Raw genomic sequence first — 20,531 nt, 5'->3', positions numbered from 1 at the left:
TACAGTCAATTTGTGCAACAGGCTATCCGAAGGACATTCTCGAAAACAACTTGGTTCACAGTAACGCAGATAACTTTCGTTTCTGGTTAAAGAAACAGTACTTATGAAGGCGAGGAGACTGATCATTGTCTGCGTGTGTTTTGAGATTTTAAGTTTCGTTTCGGACGAAGTGGTTTGTCTAATTTGACTGGAAACGAAACGTAAGGGAGATTAGGTTGGTATGGGGAAATGTTGAAGGGGTTTGGCATCAGTAGTCTTTATAAATTGAAGAGCAGACGGAAATTGAGATTTTCAACTTCGCAACGATGGCGATGATGTGACTCTTGGACCAACACGACTGAGGTACAGTTCACTTATCTCGGTCACTTTTATCTGAGGGGGAAGTCATGAATAGTTGGACAATTTTGGATTTTCTGTCTTTTATAAAAATTTCTTGCCATGAATAATAATTCCAAAGTCCAAAAGAGGATGCAAGCCAAGTAGGCCTATTCAGCTTCTGAAGATGTCAGGCTACCTTTATTCAAGGGAAAGAGCCAAGGTTTGTTTTATTGGTCCATCAAGGAAGGAAAGTATAAACTTTTCTATGTACAGTCTATTGTGTTAACTGGTCGAAAACAGTGTTTTCAGGCGAAATTTGGGTATTTAGACATTTATTATTGATGAAGGCTAGGCTACTGAGAGGATGTTTTTTTTTAATTTAATATACATTGTATTTTCTTTAAGTCTCTGTACAGCCACACTTGTTTTACAATAGTTGTAAAAAGTTTGAGCTGATCAGATTTCTGATGCAATAAATTCTAGGAATCCAAAAAATAGAGTGACATTTAATCAGGTCCTATTTCCTGAATGGTTTCTGCCAAATGAACAGGTTTGGAGCTGTCAGTCAAACATATTCGACCACACCCACATATTAATCACTTACACCTGGATGTACAGAGGATGCTGAAAATCACCTTTTCCTTGAGTTGACTTCTAAACTATTCTTATTGTATTTTATTTGCATCTTTCTCCCTTTCCATTTTGAGGTGTACATGTTTTCATAATGTTTATTTAGAATTTTATTTCTGTACATATTTTTATATCCTGCTTTGGTTTTGAGTATTACTCAACTCCGGAGGTGTATCCTCAGTTAACGTCAGAATGGGTTACGTGCACTAACAATCATACAGCTTATACTATTAGAGCAGTTTTTTGGAAAGTTAGTTTAAACTACTGTGTAGAAGAGCATCACTGTCTAATTCAAAGCATCCAAAGTGAGGGACCATGTGAAAGCATGAGCTACTTTTTATATTTTATGATACTGCCAAATATAATATGTAAGTTTGTGTAGACCTGTAGCATACACTCTGTGTGTGAGTTTCAATATTAAGTGAAACTTCTCTGACTTTGGACAGATATGACTTTGGTCTGTTTCATTATTTGGATGGCAAGTAGGCTGCCTCAAAAGTCTTATGAACTGGCATAACCTGTTCAAGGAACTTTGTCTTTACTTGCTGATAAATCTAGTCAGCATTATCTCGACAAAGTTGCAAAACAATACAACTATTTACAGATAAGTGTTTATGTTGTGCTTAAACTGTTGAGGGTAAATGAGCCCTGACTCATCTCAGCATCACTTGAAAGTGTTAGCCTACAGTGTTAGCCTACAGGCCTAGTAGTTGGTCACTGGTAAACTAAGGTTATTACCTTCTTCCCCTCTATTTGGACTGAGATACAAGATTGATGATGTCATTGTCTTGTACATAGGTCTATTTAAAACCATGGGCGTCAACAATATCATCTTTAGAGTTTTCACAGCTTTAGTCTTGTATAAACTTTGTTCTCATCTCCTTGTTTTTTTAACTGAATGCATGTGCATGTTAGTGATGATATGATAATTATGATAATTAGCACACATAACAAGCTATGGTAACCACCCACTAATGCCCATCAAAGGGCATGAGAGCAGGGCCCTGCAGACACACAGGTACACATACTGGTAGCAATGAAATAAGGTTGTAAAACAGTCAGACTCACATACAGTGAGACATCTGATATTACATCTTTGTTACATTAAAAGCGTGAATTCTTAAATATCCTCCCCCCTCCTCTTCCTACTAATGTACTTTATTATTCTGGTTTTCATACAATAAAGTGCCTGTTCTATGTCTTTGAGACGTATACCTTTTTATTTATTTACAATAGACATTTAGCTTGTCCTGTAATGTTTTGTTACAATATACTCTTGACTCTCTTGCAGAATCAGAGCCAGGATGAGTTCGAAGGCAAAGAAAAAAACTCGGTGAGATGAATTCCTGGGGGGTGTTAAATGCATTATTTCACTTGATAAGCTTGTTTGCACCACTGACTTAGAAGCTTGAATTCTTTAGGCTACACTTTTTGCCAGTGAAGCAAAACATATTATCTACCTTTGAAGTTTTACACCTTTATCCTACTGGCTAAATCAATAGTCGAAATATCCTTGACCTTTATTCATTGACAAGGACTTGCTCTTTGCTGATTTTAACATTGGTTTCTTATTTTTTGACTGTCCCATGTTTAGAACGTCCTTCGGGGCAACAGCGCCGCCCTTCATTGACTACCTGCAAGATATTTTACGACGATATCCAGATGGTGGACAGATTTTGAAGGTCAGTTAAATTATCTGAAATAATTACACTATGTTATTTATTTAAATTGTTTTCTCTGCTGTGTTAATAACTTAGGAGCACAAAACATTGATGATATTTTTTAAGGTTCCTACATTTTTTTTCATATGTAACAAAATATGGAAAGATATTTGACCTGGTAAAACTTTGTTTTGGAAGGACATTTTTTAAGGTCCTTTTTGGAGCCAAAATGTTTTTATAATTAGTCGTTATTTTATTTCTGCCTGAGACCTTGGTAATCTGTGATTTTGTATAATCAGTGTAATTCCAGCACTGAACACTGGGCGGAGTCTTGGTTTATGATTTGCATAAAGCCATGACTTATATAATTGCGTAAATTTCATTTTATAATAAGATAACTTTCTCTTGTCAATTTATTGACTACATTAACTGTCTGAACATTCAGACTGGATGGATGGACCTTATTTCCTTTTCTTACTTGTCGTGGTATTGAATGTGGGACTTTTACAATAAAATTAAGATTTATATGATGTGTATTGATGCCTCTTGTTATCAGATCTGAAAGCATTCATATTTCCTTCCTGAAGATTCGTTATATTAGCTCCACTATAAACACAAGGCACTTACAATACATTGAGTGTAAGCTTTTTGTGTAACATAATGGTCATGCATACTGATGTTGGTCATTCAGGATTTATGTCCTTCTTTAGGTATAAACTGCATCGTTACTTCATAAGTTGATTTTGCTTATGCTTACTTTTACTATACATAATAACTATTCAAATTTTTTTTTTATCCTGGGATTTTTTTAAAAAGATGTCAAATTCAGATAAAACCACCGATCATATTAGCTGTGATTGTTGCACTGAGTGGCCATTTTCTGAGGGACCACAGTGGTGCAAATAATGGCACAGTCAGTGGTGCAGAGAAACATGTGAATCCTTAAGTTTAGTTTTGGTCTATTTAGCTCTTCTTATAGTTATTGTTTGTTTTGTCAACAGGAGCTCATTCAAAATGCAGATGATGCTCAAGCCACAGAAGTGGTTTTCATCCATGATGAGAGAAGCTATGGGACTGAGAGCCTTTGGACGGACAAATTGGGAGAATACCAAGGTATGAAAGATGTTTCTTGAAGTCCGTTGTGATTTTAGGTGTAATGATACATGACAAAAAATGACTAATAAACAGAATCTTGATGTCTTTTTAAACCAATTAAAAATGAATAAAAACACACATCCAGTATACACATACATACATTCAAACAGTATACGTACACACACACACGCACACACGCACACACGCACGCACGCACGCACGCACATACCTACATACATTGACAAAAAAAAAAAAAACACTACTCAAAAATCAGACCTGGTCTTAATTCTTTTTGTAGTAGTTTGTGTTCTTCTTGTTGCCATTTTAGTTGGAAAAACTAAACTTGTATAATGTTTGGTCTCATTACTACATAGTTCTATTTTTTTATCCTGACAATACTTATGTGGCGACCTTACTCAAACACGGTCCATGTAGATTACCTGATGAAACATTTTGTATCATTAGAAACATGGTAGTAGTGTTGAATGGTCATGAATCCAGCCCTCATTTTGCCCTGAGACAAGAAAAATGTGTTTTTCTTTGCTTGAAAGTTTTCTTCATGTGATGCAAAAAGCGTCATATTGCATCACATGAAGAAAACTTCCAGGCAAAGAAAAACACATTTTTCTCGTCTCAGTGCAAAATGAGGGCTGGATTCATGACCATTCAACACTACTACCATGTTTCTAATGATACACAGCTTCATGCAAATGGGTGAAGTATCCCTTTAGTAATAGAAATAGGGCAGCCTCAGCCTTCTGGTTTTAGTCACATATGATCTATACTTTTGTTCACTGTATTACAAAAACACCTCTAACTATACAAGGATTTGTCAAAAGAATGCCTTAGCCCTATAATTTTTTTTTCTATTTTGGAAAGGTCCTGCACTCTACGCCTACAACAATGCAGCATTCAGTGCTGAAGACTGGGAAGGGATTCAGAAGGCAGGACGGAGTGTGAAACGCAATGACCCAAACAAAGTCGGGAGGTTTGGAATCGGTTTCAACTCTGTTTACCACATTACAGGTCAGATAACCCATATGCACTGCACCTTATAGTTCTAGTTAAACTTTTAGTGTTAAAAAACATGTTTTGAGGGTGGTTTAATTTATTTTTTAACCGTTTATATTTCACAGATGTGCCAAGTATATTCAGTTCAGAGCACCTTGGCTTTATGGACCCTCAAGAAAAAATATTTGGAGAGAGAAATGGTGGTTTTTGGTTGTTTTTAGAGGATGAAGAAGACCAAGAAGCCCTGATGACTATGTCTGATCAGTTTCAACCATTTCGAGATATAGTCTCACTTGTAAGTGGACAAGAGTGGTCAAAAGTCATCACAGAGGATCATCACTTTGATGGAACAATTTTCAGATTCCCCTTGCGCAACAGAGCATCAGAGATTTCAGACAATCTATACAACTCCAACAAGGTGGTTGAGCTTTTTGATAGCTTCATTGCAGATGCAGAATTAAGTCTCCTCTTCCTGAAGAATGTGACCTCTGTTTCCTTGATACACATCGACGTACATGGAACTGTTCACACCAGACTTGAAGTGAAATCCTCGGTCCCATCAGATGTCATGTTGGAGTCTGAAGACACATCAGTGATAAAAAGTTCTACAGCATTCAAACTGATAACCCTCAACTCAGAAGAACACAAAGAATCAAAGTGGCTTTTGACAAAATGCACTCTGAAAGAAGGCAATGTAGAAGATCTTGATTCACTTGCAAAAAAGTTGAGCTTTTTCCCCCAAGTTGACTTGGCGTTCTTTTGTGGTGAGAAGAGAGAAGACATTGAGAGTAGACTGAGCTGCTTTCTCCCTCTACCAAACAATGAATCAAACAAGACGGGACTCCCAGTTAATGTCAACGCGTGCTTTGGCCTCACAGACAACAGGAGACACATTAAATGGCAAGAAGAAGACCAGAAACACGACGAGCATGCTGTATGGAATGAACTGCTGATGAAGGAGGTGCTTCCAAAGGCATACATCCAGATCATTCAGGATGCCATCAAACTCGCACAAGAATCTGCTCTACCTGTCTCCTCAGTGTACGATCTGTGGCCAGATGTTGCCCAAATAAGGCACAGACAAAAATGGCATGCAGTTGCCCTGGATGTTCTTCATCACATATTCAGACAGAATGTGGCTGTCCTTTCACTTGCCAAAGATGAAAAGAAGTTTATCACCGTATCAGAAGCTGTGTTTCCCTGTAACGGTCCAACAAGCTCAGAAATACAGGCCGCCATTAAGAAAACCTTGGTTTCCTGTGGAGAAAACCTTGTCACTTTACCAGGTAGTGTTGCAGGAACTGTAAAAGAAGTGTACCAACACTTCGGCACCCTTAAACATGTGACTCCCGCCCTCCTAAGGGACCTTCTCCGCAGACATGGTGTCCACCTAATCTCTAAAGAGGATAAACTCAGCCTTTTAGAGTTCATTTTGGGTGATGGACAATACAGAGAGCTGAAGGGTCTTCAGATGCTTCCACTCAGTGATGGCTCGTTCAGGTCTTTCACAGACAGAGAGGAGGACACTGCTTTGATTGACAGCGACAGATTTCCAAGGTAGGGTTTCATATTTGGCTTTACTTTTACATCAATGTTGAAATGTATTATTATATGTATTATTATAATCACAGGAAAAGTCACTCAGGGGAAAACATTTATGCAGTTTAATCACACTCTGTAAATATGATAAAATGATGAAAATATGAACCAAAGAGGCACTGGCTTTAACTCTATATAGATTTGTTATTATACTTGAGCTAATCAATGGTTGTTAATGATGAAAAAAGATTAAACACCTTAGCTTGTACATAAATTCATCGTAAACTGTAGGATCATTCAACAACCACGGCAGACAAAGCACTACTTCTTATCATTTTGTTAATCTTATTGTGCATGTTTAAATGTTAAAAGTTTTCTGGAGCAAAATCTCATCCTACTTTCAGTTAAATTTATCACTCACCATGATGTTTGTCATGGACAGTTAATACATTAAAAAAGGTTGTTTGGACACTGTGCTGATATTTGTCTCTGCTGTTAAACTTGTATCCTAAAAGTCTCTTTTGATCTTGTAGTTCGTGTAGGCACTTATATCAGCATTGCATTCACTCACAAAATCTCCTCCTGTGATTCTAAATGAAGAAGTTATCTTTCTCTTTAATTTGTAAAAACAGAGCAGATTTTTATTATTTTTTGGTGATAAAACATATTACCTTAATTCCAAAATAATAATTCTGTTCATTTAGAAAATATAGAAGATTTAAAAGTGAATAAAATTTAAGTGTTGCAAAGTTTCATGATGGATTCACTTTGGGTACTTTAAAATGAATAATAAGAGTACAGTCTGGAGCTGCTATTTATGTGAAGTGCCTTGAGATAACATTTCTTGTGACTTGGTGTTTTACAAAGAAAGATCATTGAATAAATACTGATTTTGCAAATGTCCCAAAAATGTGTTTGCAGAGTCCTGCTTCCATGCTGCAAGAACCTCTTCATCCCAGATGATCTCAGTCCAACTTGCAGTGACCACTTGAAAAACATGGCCAGAAAAAGTATGAATTCAATGTTACAGAACACATGGCTTTTAGATATGTTAGCATGTTCTCGTGCTAAATATCACATATTTTATGACATCTTTTTCACAAATCTCTTTTTCAGATCTTTTCAAGGTCTTCAACATCGATGCAGACAAGGTGGCTGAGTACATGAGGAGCTATTTGCCACACGACTGGAAGCAGACAAGAACAGGGCTCGTCACCTGGGACACAAGCAGCAGTCAACATCCACCTTTAGATTGGCTCCAACAATTCTGGACATTTCTCAACACTCACTTCAAAGAGTTAAGTAAATTCACTGGAATGCCTTTAATACCGGTTAGTCCACTGCGTTATGGTCAACCTGTATCACTAGCTAGACTACAGCAAAACACAGCCCTCATTTTTCAGAGCAGCAAACAGATGAACTTGCCAGAACAAATAGCTCAGTTGGTGGAAAAAGTCGGTGGCACAGTGGTGAGAGGAAATGAGTGGCTCAAGCACGCTGACCTGGACTCATATGTTCTTTGCCCATCTCCAAAGAGTGTCATGAAAGTCTTGGTAAATTTAGATACTCAAGAACTCATCAGAGGACTCAACACAGCCTCTCATGAAGCACGAGAAGGGCTTAAAGATTATCTGTCTCGTCTGGATTTTCTCTCAGCATGTGAGAAAGATTTACTGTCTCAGTTGCCCCTGTTTCAAACTATGAAAGGATCCTATGTTGCAGCTCAATCAAAACAGGCTGTGCTTCTTATGTCTGGTCTAACAGTACCAACTGAGTTCCCAATGCCTGATTCAGTTGTGAAGTGTGCAACTGAAGCTGATCGCAGACTGTTAAAGCTGCTCAAAATTCACCTCTTGGAAACAGCTGAAGCAGGAAATATCCTCATTGACAGTATTGAGAGGGGGAATTGCAGCAAAGAAGACACTCAGAAAATTATGGCTTGGATCTTACAGCATGGCAAATTCCTGTTCTCTACTAATCAGACTTTGAAAAGAAGATGCAAGGACTTACGTTTCATTGAAGTGAATGGAGACCAAAGAAAGACGTCAAGCTTTTTTGATCCAACAGTGCAAACTTTTAAGGACATTTTAGAGTCCAATTATTTCCCACCGCCTTTCTACACAAAAACACCAGAGATGCTTGAAAGCCTAACAGATCTAGGATTGCTGAATAAAGAAGCAGATGTGGCACCAGATCACTTGATACATGCTGCCAAACTCATTGAAATCCAGCAGGTTTCCTCCCAAATAGATGCTCTCAAAAGAGCCCAGGTCCTCTTAAAGATGTTGGATACCAATGATCTTCTGTCAAAGTTTTCTCATGAGCAGCTAAAGTGCTTCAAAACGCTGAAATGGGTACCAGCTACAAAACCTGGTAATGACACAAAAAACAGTTATGACAAATCCCAGAAAAGTTTCTTCTGTCCGGATGAAATGAGACATTCTGTGTATGATGACATTGTGGGGCATGTCATGCCTCTGGTGGGAGAGTTCAGTGAAAGAGTTAGCAGTCAATTTGGATTCAAACGCCCACCCCCACCTCATAAAGTAATAGAGAATTTGTCGGTCTTGACATCAAAAGCAAAGGAAATGACTTATCCTGACACAGATGTGGATTTCAAAAAGCAGTTGCATAGCATTTACAAACACATGCAAGACCACATCTCTGAATTTACAAAGATAATGACAAAGGACACGTGTTGGCTTTGGAGCCACAACCAATTTGTATCACCACAGGATCTCGTTCTTGAATACCCAAATAATTTAGATCTGAGCTCTCACATTGGGAAGGTGCCAAATGAATTCCTGCCCTACAAAAGGTTGCTCCAAGAGTTTGGACTAAGGACTAGACTTTCAGATGAAGAAATTATTGGCCTTCTTTCTTCTATCCAGCATTCTATTGAAGGGAGGGACCAGGCGTGTGCCAGTTCCTCTGAGATAAAAGTGTCAATAGAAATCCTAAACTGGTTGTGGAGAGAGAAGAAGGCTGTTGTAGATGATATCCCAGTGCCAGTCCTGACAGAGGGTCAACAATATACCCTTAAACCCCTATCAACAGCTGTCTTCTGTGATGTCAGTAAAAGTGGGTTGAAAGAGCTTAATCACAGCCAGGAAGAAATTAACGTCATTCATGAGGAAATCCCAAAAGCAACCGCAGAATGGCTGAACATCCGCTTTCTCAGTTCCTACATTCTTGCTCCGGAGTTGGTGGGAATAGAACAATGTGGACAATCTGAACCGATAACAACAAGGATTAAAAACATTCTCAAAGAGTATGACGAAGAAAGTGACATTTTCAAGGAGCTCATTCAGAATGCAGAGGATGCCGGGGCAGACACCTGTAAGTTCTTGGTGGATTTCAGAGTCCACAAAGATGCCCCTGAAAGTCTAATTGACCCTGACATGAGCCTCTGTCAGGGACCTTGCCTATGGGCCTTTAATAATGAGCAGTTTTCAACTGAGGACTGGGAAAATATTGTCAGGGTTGGCTCTGCCTCAAAAGAAAACAAGGTAGAGAAAATAGGAAAGTTTGGACTTGGATTTAACACTGTGTATCATTTGACAGATATTCCCTCCATCTTCAGTGGCAACCATCTTCTCATACTTGATCCAAATGTAACTCACCTAAAGAAACACATCAAACACAAATCAAATCCTGGAATAAAGCTGGATCTCTCCCAGCAACGATTGTTTCACTGGTTTCCTGGTCAGTTCGGACCATATGAAGGCATTTTTGACTGTAACTTCTCTGGACGAAGTCTTCCTGAACCCTATCCAGGCACGCTGATCAAACTACCTTTCCGAACTGAAGAAGAGGCCCTCAAGTCAGAAATAAGCTCAAATGTGTACCACAAAGACCATATTGTCACGTTTCAACAGGACTTTATCAGGAAATCACAAACTCATCTTCTTTTTCTAAAGAACATCAATACATTGTCTCTTCAAAGCATCGCTAATAATGTATCTACTCCACCGAAAAATGATGACAAAAAATCCCTCCTCACTCTCTCTAAAACCACTTTGAGTACTATGAGGATTCCTGATGAGAACACTGAGTCAAAGCAGCTTCAAGCTGAAAAATCATTAAAGAAACTTGATGGAAAATGCAAAGAGGTAATTCACTGCTGCAAAGTCAACATTGTCCAAATGACAAGTGAGCAGTCTGGTGTGACTGAAATCCAGTCCTGGCTCCTGTATAACTGTTTTGGAACACATGAGTCTTTGAAAATGGCACTGCAGGAAAACAAAAAATCAAAGTTCTCTTTACCCATCGGGGGAATCGCAGTCCCTCTGCAAAAAGATCCAGAAACGGGTACATTTTCCCCACGACAAACAGATCTTGTTGGACAGGCATTTTGTTTCCTTCCACTGTCCATTGAGACAGGTCTTCCAGTCAATGTGAATGGAACATTTGCTGTGACAAGCAACCGGAAAGGTCTGTGGGAGAGTGGAGTAAAACATGAATGGAACAAAGCCCTTCTTCAGGATCCTGCCGTGACAGCATATGTTACTTCACTCCTGGCACTAAAGAAAATGTCTGAAGACCAAAAACTGGAAAATTACCAGTATCACACCTTTTGGCCTGATAGAGAGAAAGTGAGTAAAACATTTAAGCCTTTGGTGGATGCATTTTACAACACCATTGCCCAGCCCTCTACAGGTCTAGCGCTCTTTAGTGATGGAGAACATTGGTGCTCAATGAACTGCGCTATATTTCTACACGAGAGCATTGAAAAGGACAAAGACATTGGTCAACTCGCAGTGCAGGTGTGCAAGAACATTGCAAGAGAACCCCACCATGTTGTCCCTCTTCCACTGTGGTTAGGAAATAGCATCAAACAGGCCGGCCTGCAAAAGATTCTAGAGAGCAGAACATGGACCTGGGAGAAGTTTTACGAAGAAGCAGTGTTCAAGAATCTTGGTACCATGGATCAAGAGAGTAGAAATACTCTTGTGCTGCATGCCATTGACCTAAACATCAAAGGAATTGACAATTTACTTGTCCGCTATCCATGCATCCCTTCAAAAAGCAGCCAGCTTCAGTATATCACTAAACTTGTGAATCCATCAGGGAAAGTGGCTTGTCTCTTTGAATCAGAAGAGGGACGCTTGCTTGGTGGTAGCAATAAAGACTTTTGTGCTCCAAAAAGGATTCAACGCTTGCTCGAGCTTGGAATGTCAAATGATGATCTCCCTTTAGAAGACATCACAGAGAAAGCTGCTGCAATCACCAAAATCTGGGGCACTGATAAAGAGAAAGCATACAGGCATTTGAAGTGTCTTCTTGACCTTTTGAAGAGTCACCTGTATGATGAAGACTCTGTTCACTGGGAAACCCTGAGAACTACTGAATTTCTCCCAGCATTTTCCCCTATTGGTACAAAAAAGGGAAACAATGTCACTCTTAGAAGACCTACTGATGTTTTTAGTGACAACTGCTCCCTACTTGTTAACATGGAAAAACCAGTGCTGGATCAAAAGAATCTGAAAATACACGACACTGATCCTGTCCTGAAAATGTTGGGAGTTCAGGACAGTCCAAGCCTTGAGGAAGTGTTTCAGCAGCTGCAAAAAGCATGTATGCTGTCTAAAGCTACTGATGGATCCATGCTTCGGCAAATATCATATGAATGCTACAAGTTTCTTGATCGGTCGCTCTGTGATTCTGGGGATTCCAGCTTAATTTCACAGAGGGCAAATTCCTTTCAGTTCATTCTTGTTGGCAGTACATTTGTAAATGTGAACTGTGTAGCAGAAAATGAGCAATTTGAAGCAAAACCCTACCTCTACACTCTTCCACCCACCTACAGTTTGTTTAAGAGACTCTGGGAATGTGTAGGTGTTGAAAAACATTTTACACTCAGTCAGTATCAAACTGTCCTTCAAGAATTCCACATTCAACATGGCAACAAGCCCCTGCCAAAGAATAATCTATCACTTTGCTTCACAATTTTAAACAAAATCCATGAGGCTGAAGAGAAACCAACAGAAGACTTTCTGATACCCAATGAACGTGGTGTATTGCAACCTGCAAGTGAGATGTTTTACAATGACAGCCCATGGTTGCCAGAAGTGGCTTCAGGTGTCACATTGTGTCACAAAAATATTTCACGTGCAATGGCTCGCCATTTTGGAATGAGAACAACCAGGCATCATACCCTGAAAAACTGCACCGTTGAGAACACTTCACCATTTGCATTTCACTTTGAACAGCAGGAAGAACTAACTGTTCGTATTAAGAACATCATTTCAGCCTATCCAGCAAAGAAGGATATCCTGAAGGAACTTATCCAAAATGCTGATGATGCAGAAGCAACAGAAATTCATTTTGTGTGGGATAAACGACCGCATGGCAAGGAAAAAACTTTTGGGAGGAAATGGAACAATTTGCAGGGCCCAGCACTTTGTGTGTTTAACAACAAAGTGTTTTCTGATGCTGACCTGAAAGGCATTCAACAGCTGGGAGAAGGAGGAAAGCACAACACTGCAGGAAAGACAGGGAAATACGGAGTTGGATTCAACTCTGTGTACCATCTTACCGACTGTCCCTCAATCCTTACTGGAGATGAACTACTCTGCATTTCTGATCCCAATCAAAAATACATTCAGAGTTATTCAGACAAAGCACTAACTGGAACTGGTTATAAACTATTAGACGATTTCAAGAACATGTACATAGATGTCTACAATTCATTTCTGCCAGACAAATTTCCTCTGAAGGATGGCACTATGTTCAGATTACCCCTAAGGATGGGTCAAATGGCAAACAGCTCCAAAATATCAAAGCAGGGAGTCACTGAACAGGATATGAAAGAACTATGCTCTGTCCTCTCTGAAGATCCTGAAGGACTCATTCTGTTTCTGAAAAACATCTGCAAAATACAAGTCCATGAAATCAATGAACGTTCAGGGAAACTGGAAACCATTTTTGCAGTTGAAAAAAGTGTGCCACAGAGTAGCAGAGAGGGAAAAGATGCTTTTATAAAACTTAGACAAAATGCACTGCAATCAGACAAACCAACAACACCACAAAAGGCCATTTATGAAACTGTGATTTCAACCTCAGATAAAAGAGAAACTCAGTGGGTCATTGTTGAGCAGTTTGGCTCATTCAAAAACAGTGGAGACAAAGCAGTAACTACAACAGAGATACTTCCTCAGGCAGCAATAGCAGCTCGAGTGAGCTCTAAGCTTGATAAGACATCCATCTTCATGGATTTCATTGGAGAAGCATTTTGTTCACTTCCTTTGCCAGGGAAAACTGGACTGCCAGTACATGTCAATGCAAACTTTGAGGTAGATTCAGCCAGAAGAAGCCTTTGGAAAGAAGATGGGCAAAGTCAAAAGTCTAACTGGAATGAATGTTTGAAACACAATGTCATTGCACCACTGTATGCAGATCTCCTTCATTACATCAGCTGTAAGATTCCTGATAAGAAAGTCTCTATTGCAAACATTGAGTCATGCTTCAGTAGCTCGTACTTGTGCTTTTGGCCATCTGTGTCCAAGGATGTTGGTCAAGAGTGGCATGACATGATACATGAAGTATACAAATCTATCAAAGAGAGAGGCCTCAAGGTGATTCCGATTTTGAAGAGTTCAATACGTACTGTTGCTGGCAGAGAAATAAGAGAGTTCTCGTTTGAGTGGCGTGACATCAGAGAAACTGAACCAACAAAGCAACTGTACATTACTCACTTATCATACAACGAGATTCATCCCATTTTGGAAGAACTTGGAATGGCATTGGTTCCATTTTCCATGGAAATGACAAAAGTGTGGAATGGTTTTAGATCGGCTGGTATTGAAGTAAAAGATGTGAATCCATCAACTGTGCAGACTTTCCTGAGGGAAAAACCTGTCAATGACCCAGCCCAGACAGACCAGAACTTACCCCTGCCTATAACTGCAACTCTGATCAGAGATGAAAAAAGATGTTCAAAGCTCCTGAGTTTCTGCTTTAAAAAACCCTTGTTCACCTTAAAAACTGATACCAAAGGTGATTCTGGTTTACTAAATGGGCTTCCGCTGCTTCTCACAAGAGATAAAGTTTTAAGACTGTTTAACTCTGAGTCTCCTAAACTCATATCAAGATATGAGACTCTGTTCTCAGGCAATGAGGACAAATTTGCAGATTATGAGACCAACAAAGAACATATTCATTTTCTACAAACTTTAAATTTTGTTAAAAGTTTGACACTTCCAGATGCAGCAGAATACCTGAAACCTCTTAATGAACAACTTCTGAATGGATGTGACGTTGACCCAGACAGTGGCCTTCCTGTCCCAAACAAAACAATGTTGAATTGGTTGAATCCCCTTTGGAAGTTATTGACAAGCCTGATCACAACATCTAGTGACAATGAAAAGTCAAAGTCAAGTGTGAAGATGAGTGATGTGAAGCAGTACTTCAATGACTGCTGTATTCTACCTGTTTTGTGTCCAAGGTTGAACGACAAGTACCTCCTGCAAACAATGAAAGAAATGCCAAGTGTGGTTGAGTTTGACAGACAAACCGACATATCAGGCGTTCTCTTCAAGCTGGGTTTCATGAAGCTTAACCATCTATTCTTCTCTGAGGCACTTCATACCTACCTACTCCCTTCATACCTACCTTCAGGGTGTTCACTTCTACACCCTGAACTTATGGATGTCAATGACAAAAGCGCTGTGTTGGACCAGGTCTACAAAGTGAGTCACTCAGAGTTTTCCCAGCTTTTCAAAGAGGACTTTAAAGAGCTTCAGGAATCCCTGCAGTCTGGACTATCTAAGTCCAAAGACAAACAACAGTATCAGAGAAAGCTGAAATCTTTACCAATATTTGAAACCATAGCTGGTACCAGAGTAACGATCGATGGATCTAAAGAGGTATTCATCCTCAACAGCAAATGTTCCAAGTCTTTTCCAGATTTGTTTTTCCTGCAGGACAGCAACAGTATTTTTCTGCAACCTAATCCAGAAAACAGTATGCTGTCAGAAATACTGGACATTAAAATCCTGGATGACTTGGAGTACTTCATGAAGTTCATTCTGCCAGTTGTACACACACTCAGAGAGAGGCAGAGGATTTACTGCCTCAAACTGTTGCTGTCACCTGACCTCAATTTCACGGATTTCAAGCACAGGGACGAAGTCATCTCCACATTCAAGACAGTGAAACTGATTTGCAATTCTCAAGGCAGTTTGGAGACAGCTTCATATTACTTTGATGATAGTGTTGAGCTATACCAGAAAATGTTGCCCCAAGAGAGATTTGTGCCTGAGGAATTTTGGACTGAGTTGTGTGACAAAGATACAAAATCAAGAGACCGACCAAAGGAGTTACTCCGAGATCTTGGAATGAATTATATTGTGTCAAAAAATGACATATTAAATTTTGCTTCCCAGATCGAGTCAGAGGTAAAAGGAAATGGTCCACTCAAAGAGTTAAAACTGAAATCATCATTACTTCTTAAAGAAGCCTTCCACAACGAAGAGGAAAATGTGCTGGAGACAATAGCAGACATAAAGTTCATTTTTCCTGTGGAAATTCGAAAGGAACTGTGCAGCTATCATCAACCATTTGCAGCAGAGAGAACTACTGTGAAAATCAGAGGATCATTGTTGGAAGGCGATCCCAAGCATCAAGAATTGATTTGGTCTTCAATGCCAATCATACCTCTACTGTTTAGGACAGAAGAACTCCTACTAAAGATGGAAAATGCAGGAGCCCATGAACAACCACCATCCCAATGTGTAACCAAAAACATGAGCAACATCTGCCGGTCACCCTGTAAAACTGAAAGCTTGCTCAAAACTCGTGCCGATGTGTTTCGAAGGTCATACGCTTATCTACAAGGGGTGAAGTTTGAATGCAAAGCACTGGCTGGTCTTCCTGTTGTCTTGGTTGAAAGAGACACAGCACTTGCGAAGGCTGATGATACTGCGTTTACATTGAACAATGAGTTTGATTTCAGGCCATATTTGTACAAAATTTCTTCACAGGATGTGAAGTATGAAGAGTTCTTCAAGACAATTGGTGTAAATGACCAACCTACTGCACAGCAGTGTTGTAATGTACTTGCAGCCGTTCATGCAGATTCCCATGACAAATCACAACTAAACGCAAACCAACTGAAAACTGTGAAACGTGCAGTTGAGCTGCTTTTTCAGTTAATCAAATCTAAAGACAATCCATCCTCCATTGATGATGTGAAGACTTTGTATCTTCCTGCTGTTGATGGCAAATTGTATCCATCATGTGAACTCTACCACAATGACACAGTGTTCGAGACCAAAAGGTTAGAAGAAGCACTAAAGGATAAGTTCCTCTTGCTTGAGAAACTCAGTAAATGCCATTTGGGAAAAGACGTCTATGAGCATCATCGATTGCTCCGGTTGCTGCCTCAGAAGTTTCAGCCAAAAATGCTGTCTCAGTACACAGAAGAGAACAAAGTAGAAACAACTGTGCAGCTTTGTGAGTTTGCGACCGAGTGTGCATTTAGTGGGTGGTTTGAAAAACGTCTTTCCTCTGTTGCGTTTACACATGGACTGATTTGTCTTATCAGAGAGCACTCAAAGGGAGAAATAACAGATGAAGATGCTGCTGACATGTGCCGGAAGACTTTTGGCAGAATTCAGATTGTCTGCTGCAAAAGCCTAAAAACAGAGCTTTGGGTGGATAAACAGCCCCTACACAAAACTGCCAGGGAAACAGATGTGTTTGTCAAACAAGAACAACAAGGTTGTGTCTTTTACTTAAAACACCATGACGAAGGGGATCAGAAGGTGGTTATTGGCATCGGCATGGCATTGTCACGGAAGATATATTCAATTTTAGGTAACAGGATTGCATCAGAACATCTCCCAGTCCTTTTCCAATTTCTCTTCTGTGACTCTCAGCAAGATGTTCAGGAAATTCTTGCCAAGGAAGGGATTCACGACTGTGCTGGAACTAAAAGTGTCCCCCTTGACCCACCACTTCCTGGGACAGTTATTCCAGAGGAATGGCATGATTCCTTGGACCAAAACATCCTCAATAACTTTGAAGAGGGGGAATATGTTGGCTACAGCACTGACAACGAGTATATTTATGCCATCATTGTTGAAGAACTGCCTGGTCACGCTGGACAATATTCTAAACGATACAGAATAGATATTGGAGAAGATGAGCCAATTGAAGTCAGCTGTCTTGACCTGTTTCAGTTTAAACGTCAAGAAAAGCCAGAACCTACGAAAAATTCTTGCATGGATTTGGAGCTACTAGCAGGAGCCACACCACATTCTTTTCATCCTTCGACATCAAGTTCCTCATCCAGATCCTTACCAAACTCCATTGATGAAGCTAAAAGGGAAATTGACAGATGCTTAGCAGAGATCTGGACCCTACCTGTGGAGGAGAAGCATAAAGCCATCAAACGTCTGTATCTCAGATGGCACCCTGACAAAAACCCTGACTGCCAATTACTCGCCACTGAGGCGTTCAAATACTTGCAGAATAAAATTGTTGAGCTCAGCAAAGGCAAAGGAAGTGGGAAAGGTGCAGGCTCGGGCTCGTCCTGTCCCAGGAGAAACACAAATTTCGGCTACTCAGATTTCAGCGACTTCTTCCATCAGTGGAATCAAGAAGCCGGGCGACACAGAGCGAGTCGAGAGAGTTATTCTAGACAGCATCATTCCTACAACTTCTGGAGCCATAATGAAAACGTCCCAAGACCAGACAGAGATGAGGCCCAGCGCTGGTGTAGACAGGCTCGCTGTGATCTCAATGCCGCTGACAGAGACACTGGTGGTGGGAGCACAGAGTGGTGTTTGTTTAAAGTCCATCAAGCAGTGGAAAAATCTCTTACAGCTGCAGAGTATAAAAGGAATGGTCAACGTCCCACAAGCAGCTCCATTTCAGCCATGGCTGCAAAAGTTTCCCTCTACAACCCTCAACTGAGAGTTTTGCCTCAAATTGTTGATGCTCTGAAGAAGCTAGGAGTCGACGCCAAAAAGACTCAGTATCCCAACTACCACCAATTTCCCCATATTCCAAATGAGCAGTTCAAAACAGAGGATGAAACCCGAGCAATCAACAAGGCATCTGAACTTCTGGATATAGTGGAGGCATATGTGAACTAAGGACTCAAGACAATGATCAGAAAGTCCTGAATGAGTCAGGAATGTTCAAAAGTAATAAATGTTTTTTTCTTTCAAGTACAATTTTTTAAAAGGCCATCCATTGTCTCACGAGTAAATGTAGATGTCAAGGTATCACTCACTGATGACCAATATTATTACAGTGTATCTATATAGTTTGCTAAATGACAGTTTTCGATAAGGTATCATTCATAACAAGCTGCTTACTGTGGGTAAAGTGAGCCTATATGGCTTCCTTGAAATGTTGAAACATTGTTTACACTTGTGATCAATTTTACTTCACTGTTTTGCTCTTTGGGATAGCAAGGAATTATGCTTTTTTTTATTCATTTAAAATGGCCTAACAAGAAACAATTGAATATATTTGACTTTGTTGTTGCAGTGTTGTAAATACCATGAATGTACAATGAAACTTGTGCAGAGGCATTCAAGTAGTTTCTCTTTTATTTTCTCTGTGACTGTTAGGACTATTCCAAAAACAATCGAATAAGATAACTTCTTTTTGTGCATCAACATTATTGCTATGACTTTGTTTTCTAATAATCATGATTGAAATTTATTTTGCATTGTTGTGAACATTTATGACCAAGACTAATGTGATCATTGTACAACTTGATGGTTTATTATCCAGAGTTACTCAGTTAGATTCAGTATAAACACTGTACTACTTTTTTGATGCTGTTCTTAAAAGATTGATCTTTTTCTCACCTTTAAACGGTACAATAAAAATGATTAAAAATTTATTGATTGGACAGCCATTTTTCTTTGATGTTTTCAAATACCATTGTGTTTGTGGTCAGGGTTAGGACAGTTGCTTTGAGGCTTAAAGATTGGAAGAAACAAGATTACAATGATAAGTAAGTAAGTGGTTTTGATCTTAGTTATGTGATTTATTTATATATATATAATATGTGATTCCCAAACACTTTTGGGGTTATTTCTAATTTAAAGCTCTGTTATTCTGTCACATTGATCATAAAGTAATTTTGCTCAATATGGTGCAAAAACCCTAACCACTGTTTGTCTTTTTGAGTAATGTTAAATATTTTTAGCCTAATGGTGTCTGTAAAAGTTGCTTCAGCACGTCACTAGAAGAGGCCATAAAAACTTACTATGATGTTGGGAAGAATATTTTTTAATTCATACTTCTGATAGAAGCTGTGCTAAAACTAAGAACGAGATATCAATGGCTCATTTTGGGTGATGAAATCTCTTCCCACTACTGGTGCGGGCATTAAAGGTCACTGATTTAGATCTTAGTCACCTCTGTGCTGTGGTGATCAACCGCATAATTGATTGTAACCATACAAATAGTACCTGCATTTGAATTTTCTGTGTACATTCAAGCAGTCATTTTTTCAGATGAAAAAGGAAAACACACTTCCAGATGGGATAGCAGTGTGAGGAAAGATTTTTTGACATTAGTGTAATAAACTAGCCCCCATGTCAAAAAATATGGAAGTATATCTTGTAGAAACATTATTGTAAGAAAGGGGCAAAGATGGTGAAAGAGCAAAAAACCTGACCAAAATATCAATGAAAACAGCGACTTGCTTTGATACGAGTATGCTAATGTTAACCACGAATTGATGGAGAGAAATACGTGACTTCAGGCAAGACAACAACAAAAAAGATGGACAAAATTTAAGGGGAAATTGAAAAAGGAAAAACACAATATGTAAAAACAGCCATTTGTCTTTTTTCATTCTAAGTGTAAATAAAAGAGACCGAGTTCTCAGTATTTTTTTTGTTTGTTTGTTGCTAATCTTATGTTATTTTAACCTTTGTTGATTTGAGAAAGAAGAAGTGCATACTACAGGTGGGCATGGAAGTTAAAATCGAAGAATCGACACAAACAATTATTTGATTAAACAAACACTGGATCTATATCCAGGCAACATCAGATTATAGTCTATGCAATCTATCACATTATCCTGGCTTAGCCTGTGCTTGAACAGCTGCCTGAACAGACAAACTACTGAACCTACTCGTGTGCTTGTATATGTATTTTGAACTGAAGCTGAATTAAACAGATTTACATCCACTTTGACTCAGATTACAGCATTTAGAACAAAAAAAACCCTGGGTTTTGGTTTTAGTCATCATTTGATCAATTCTAAATAGACACAACACTTTAATGCCAGTGAAGACAAACATC

At 39.2% G+C, this 20,531-nt stretch overlaps 1 protein-coding gene across 1 annotated transcript; it reads left to right on the top strand.

The window, feature by feature from the left end:
- The first annotated feature begins 210 nt into the window (after positions 1–210).
- On the top strand, positions 211–19,102 carry sacs2 (sacsin molecular chaperone 2). Its single transcript, XM_079357140.1, has 8 exons — positions 211–342; positions 2,240–2,281; positions 2,543–2,630; positions 3,611–3,722; positions 4,584–4,730; positions 4,841–6,272; positions 7,176–7,264; positions 7,371–19,102. Exons 2-8 carry the CDS (start codon positions 2,253–2,255, stop codon positions 18,353–18,355), a joined length of 12,882 nt encoding a protein of 4,293 aa, XP_079213266.1. The 5' UTR covers positions 211–342; positions 2,240–2,252; the 3' UTR covers positions 18,356–19,102.
- Positions 19,103–20,531: the final 1,429 nt, after the last annotated feature.

Source organism: Symphodus melops, assembly GCF_947650265.1.
Source record: "Symphodus melops genome assembly, chromosome: 12".
NCBI classification, from domain to species: domain Eukaryota; kingdom Metazoa; phylum Chordata; class Actinopteri; order Labriformes; family Labridae; genus Symphodus; species Symphodus melops.
The sequence above is the reverse complement of the archived record's forward strand: the minus strand, read 5'-3'. Positions and strand labels throughout refer to the sequence as shown.

Bases quoted from the DNA above. Each gene is read 5' to 3' on its own strand.
- sacs2 (XM_079357140.1), top strand. From the start codon at position 2,253: ATGAGTTCGAAGGCAAAGAAAAAAACTCG. The intron at 2,631-3,610 runs GTCAGTTAAATT...TTTTGTCAACAG, and splicing joins ATGGTGGACAGATTTTGAAG to GAGCTCATTCAAAATGCAGA. The intron at 6,273-7,175 runs GTAGGGTTTCAT...ATGTGTTTGCAG, and splicing joins GACAGCGACAGATTTCCAAG to AGTCCTGCTTCCATGCTGCA.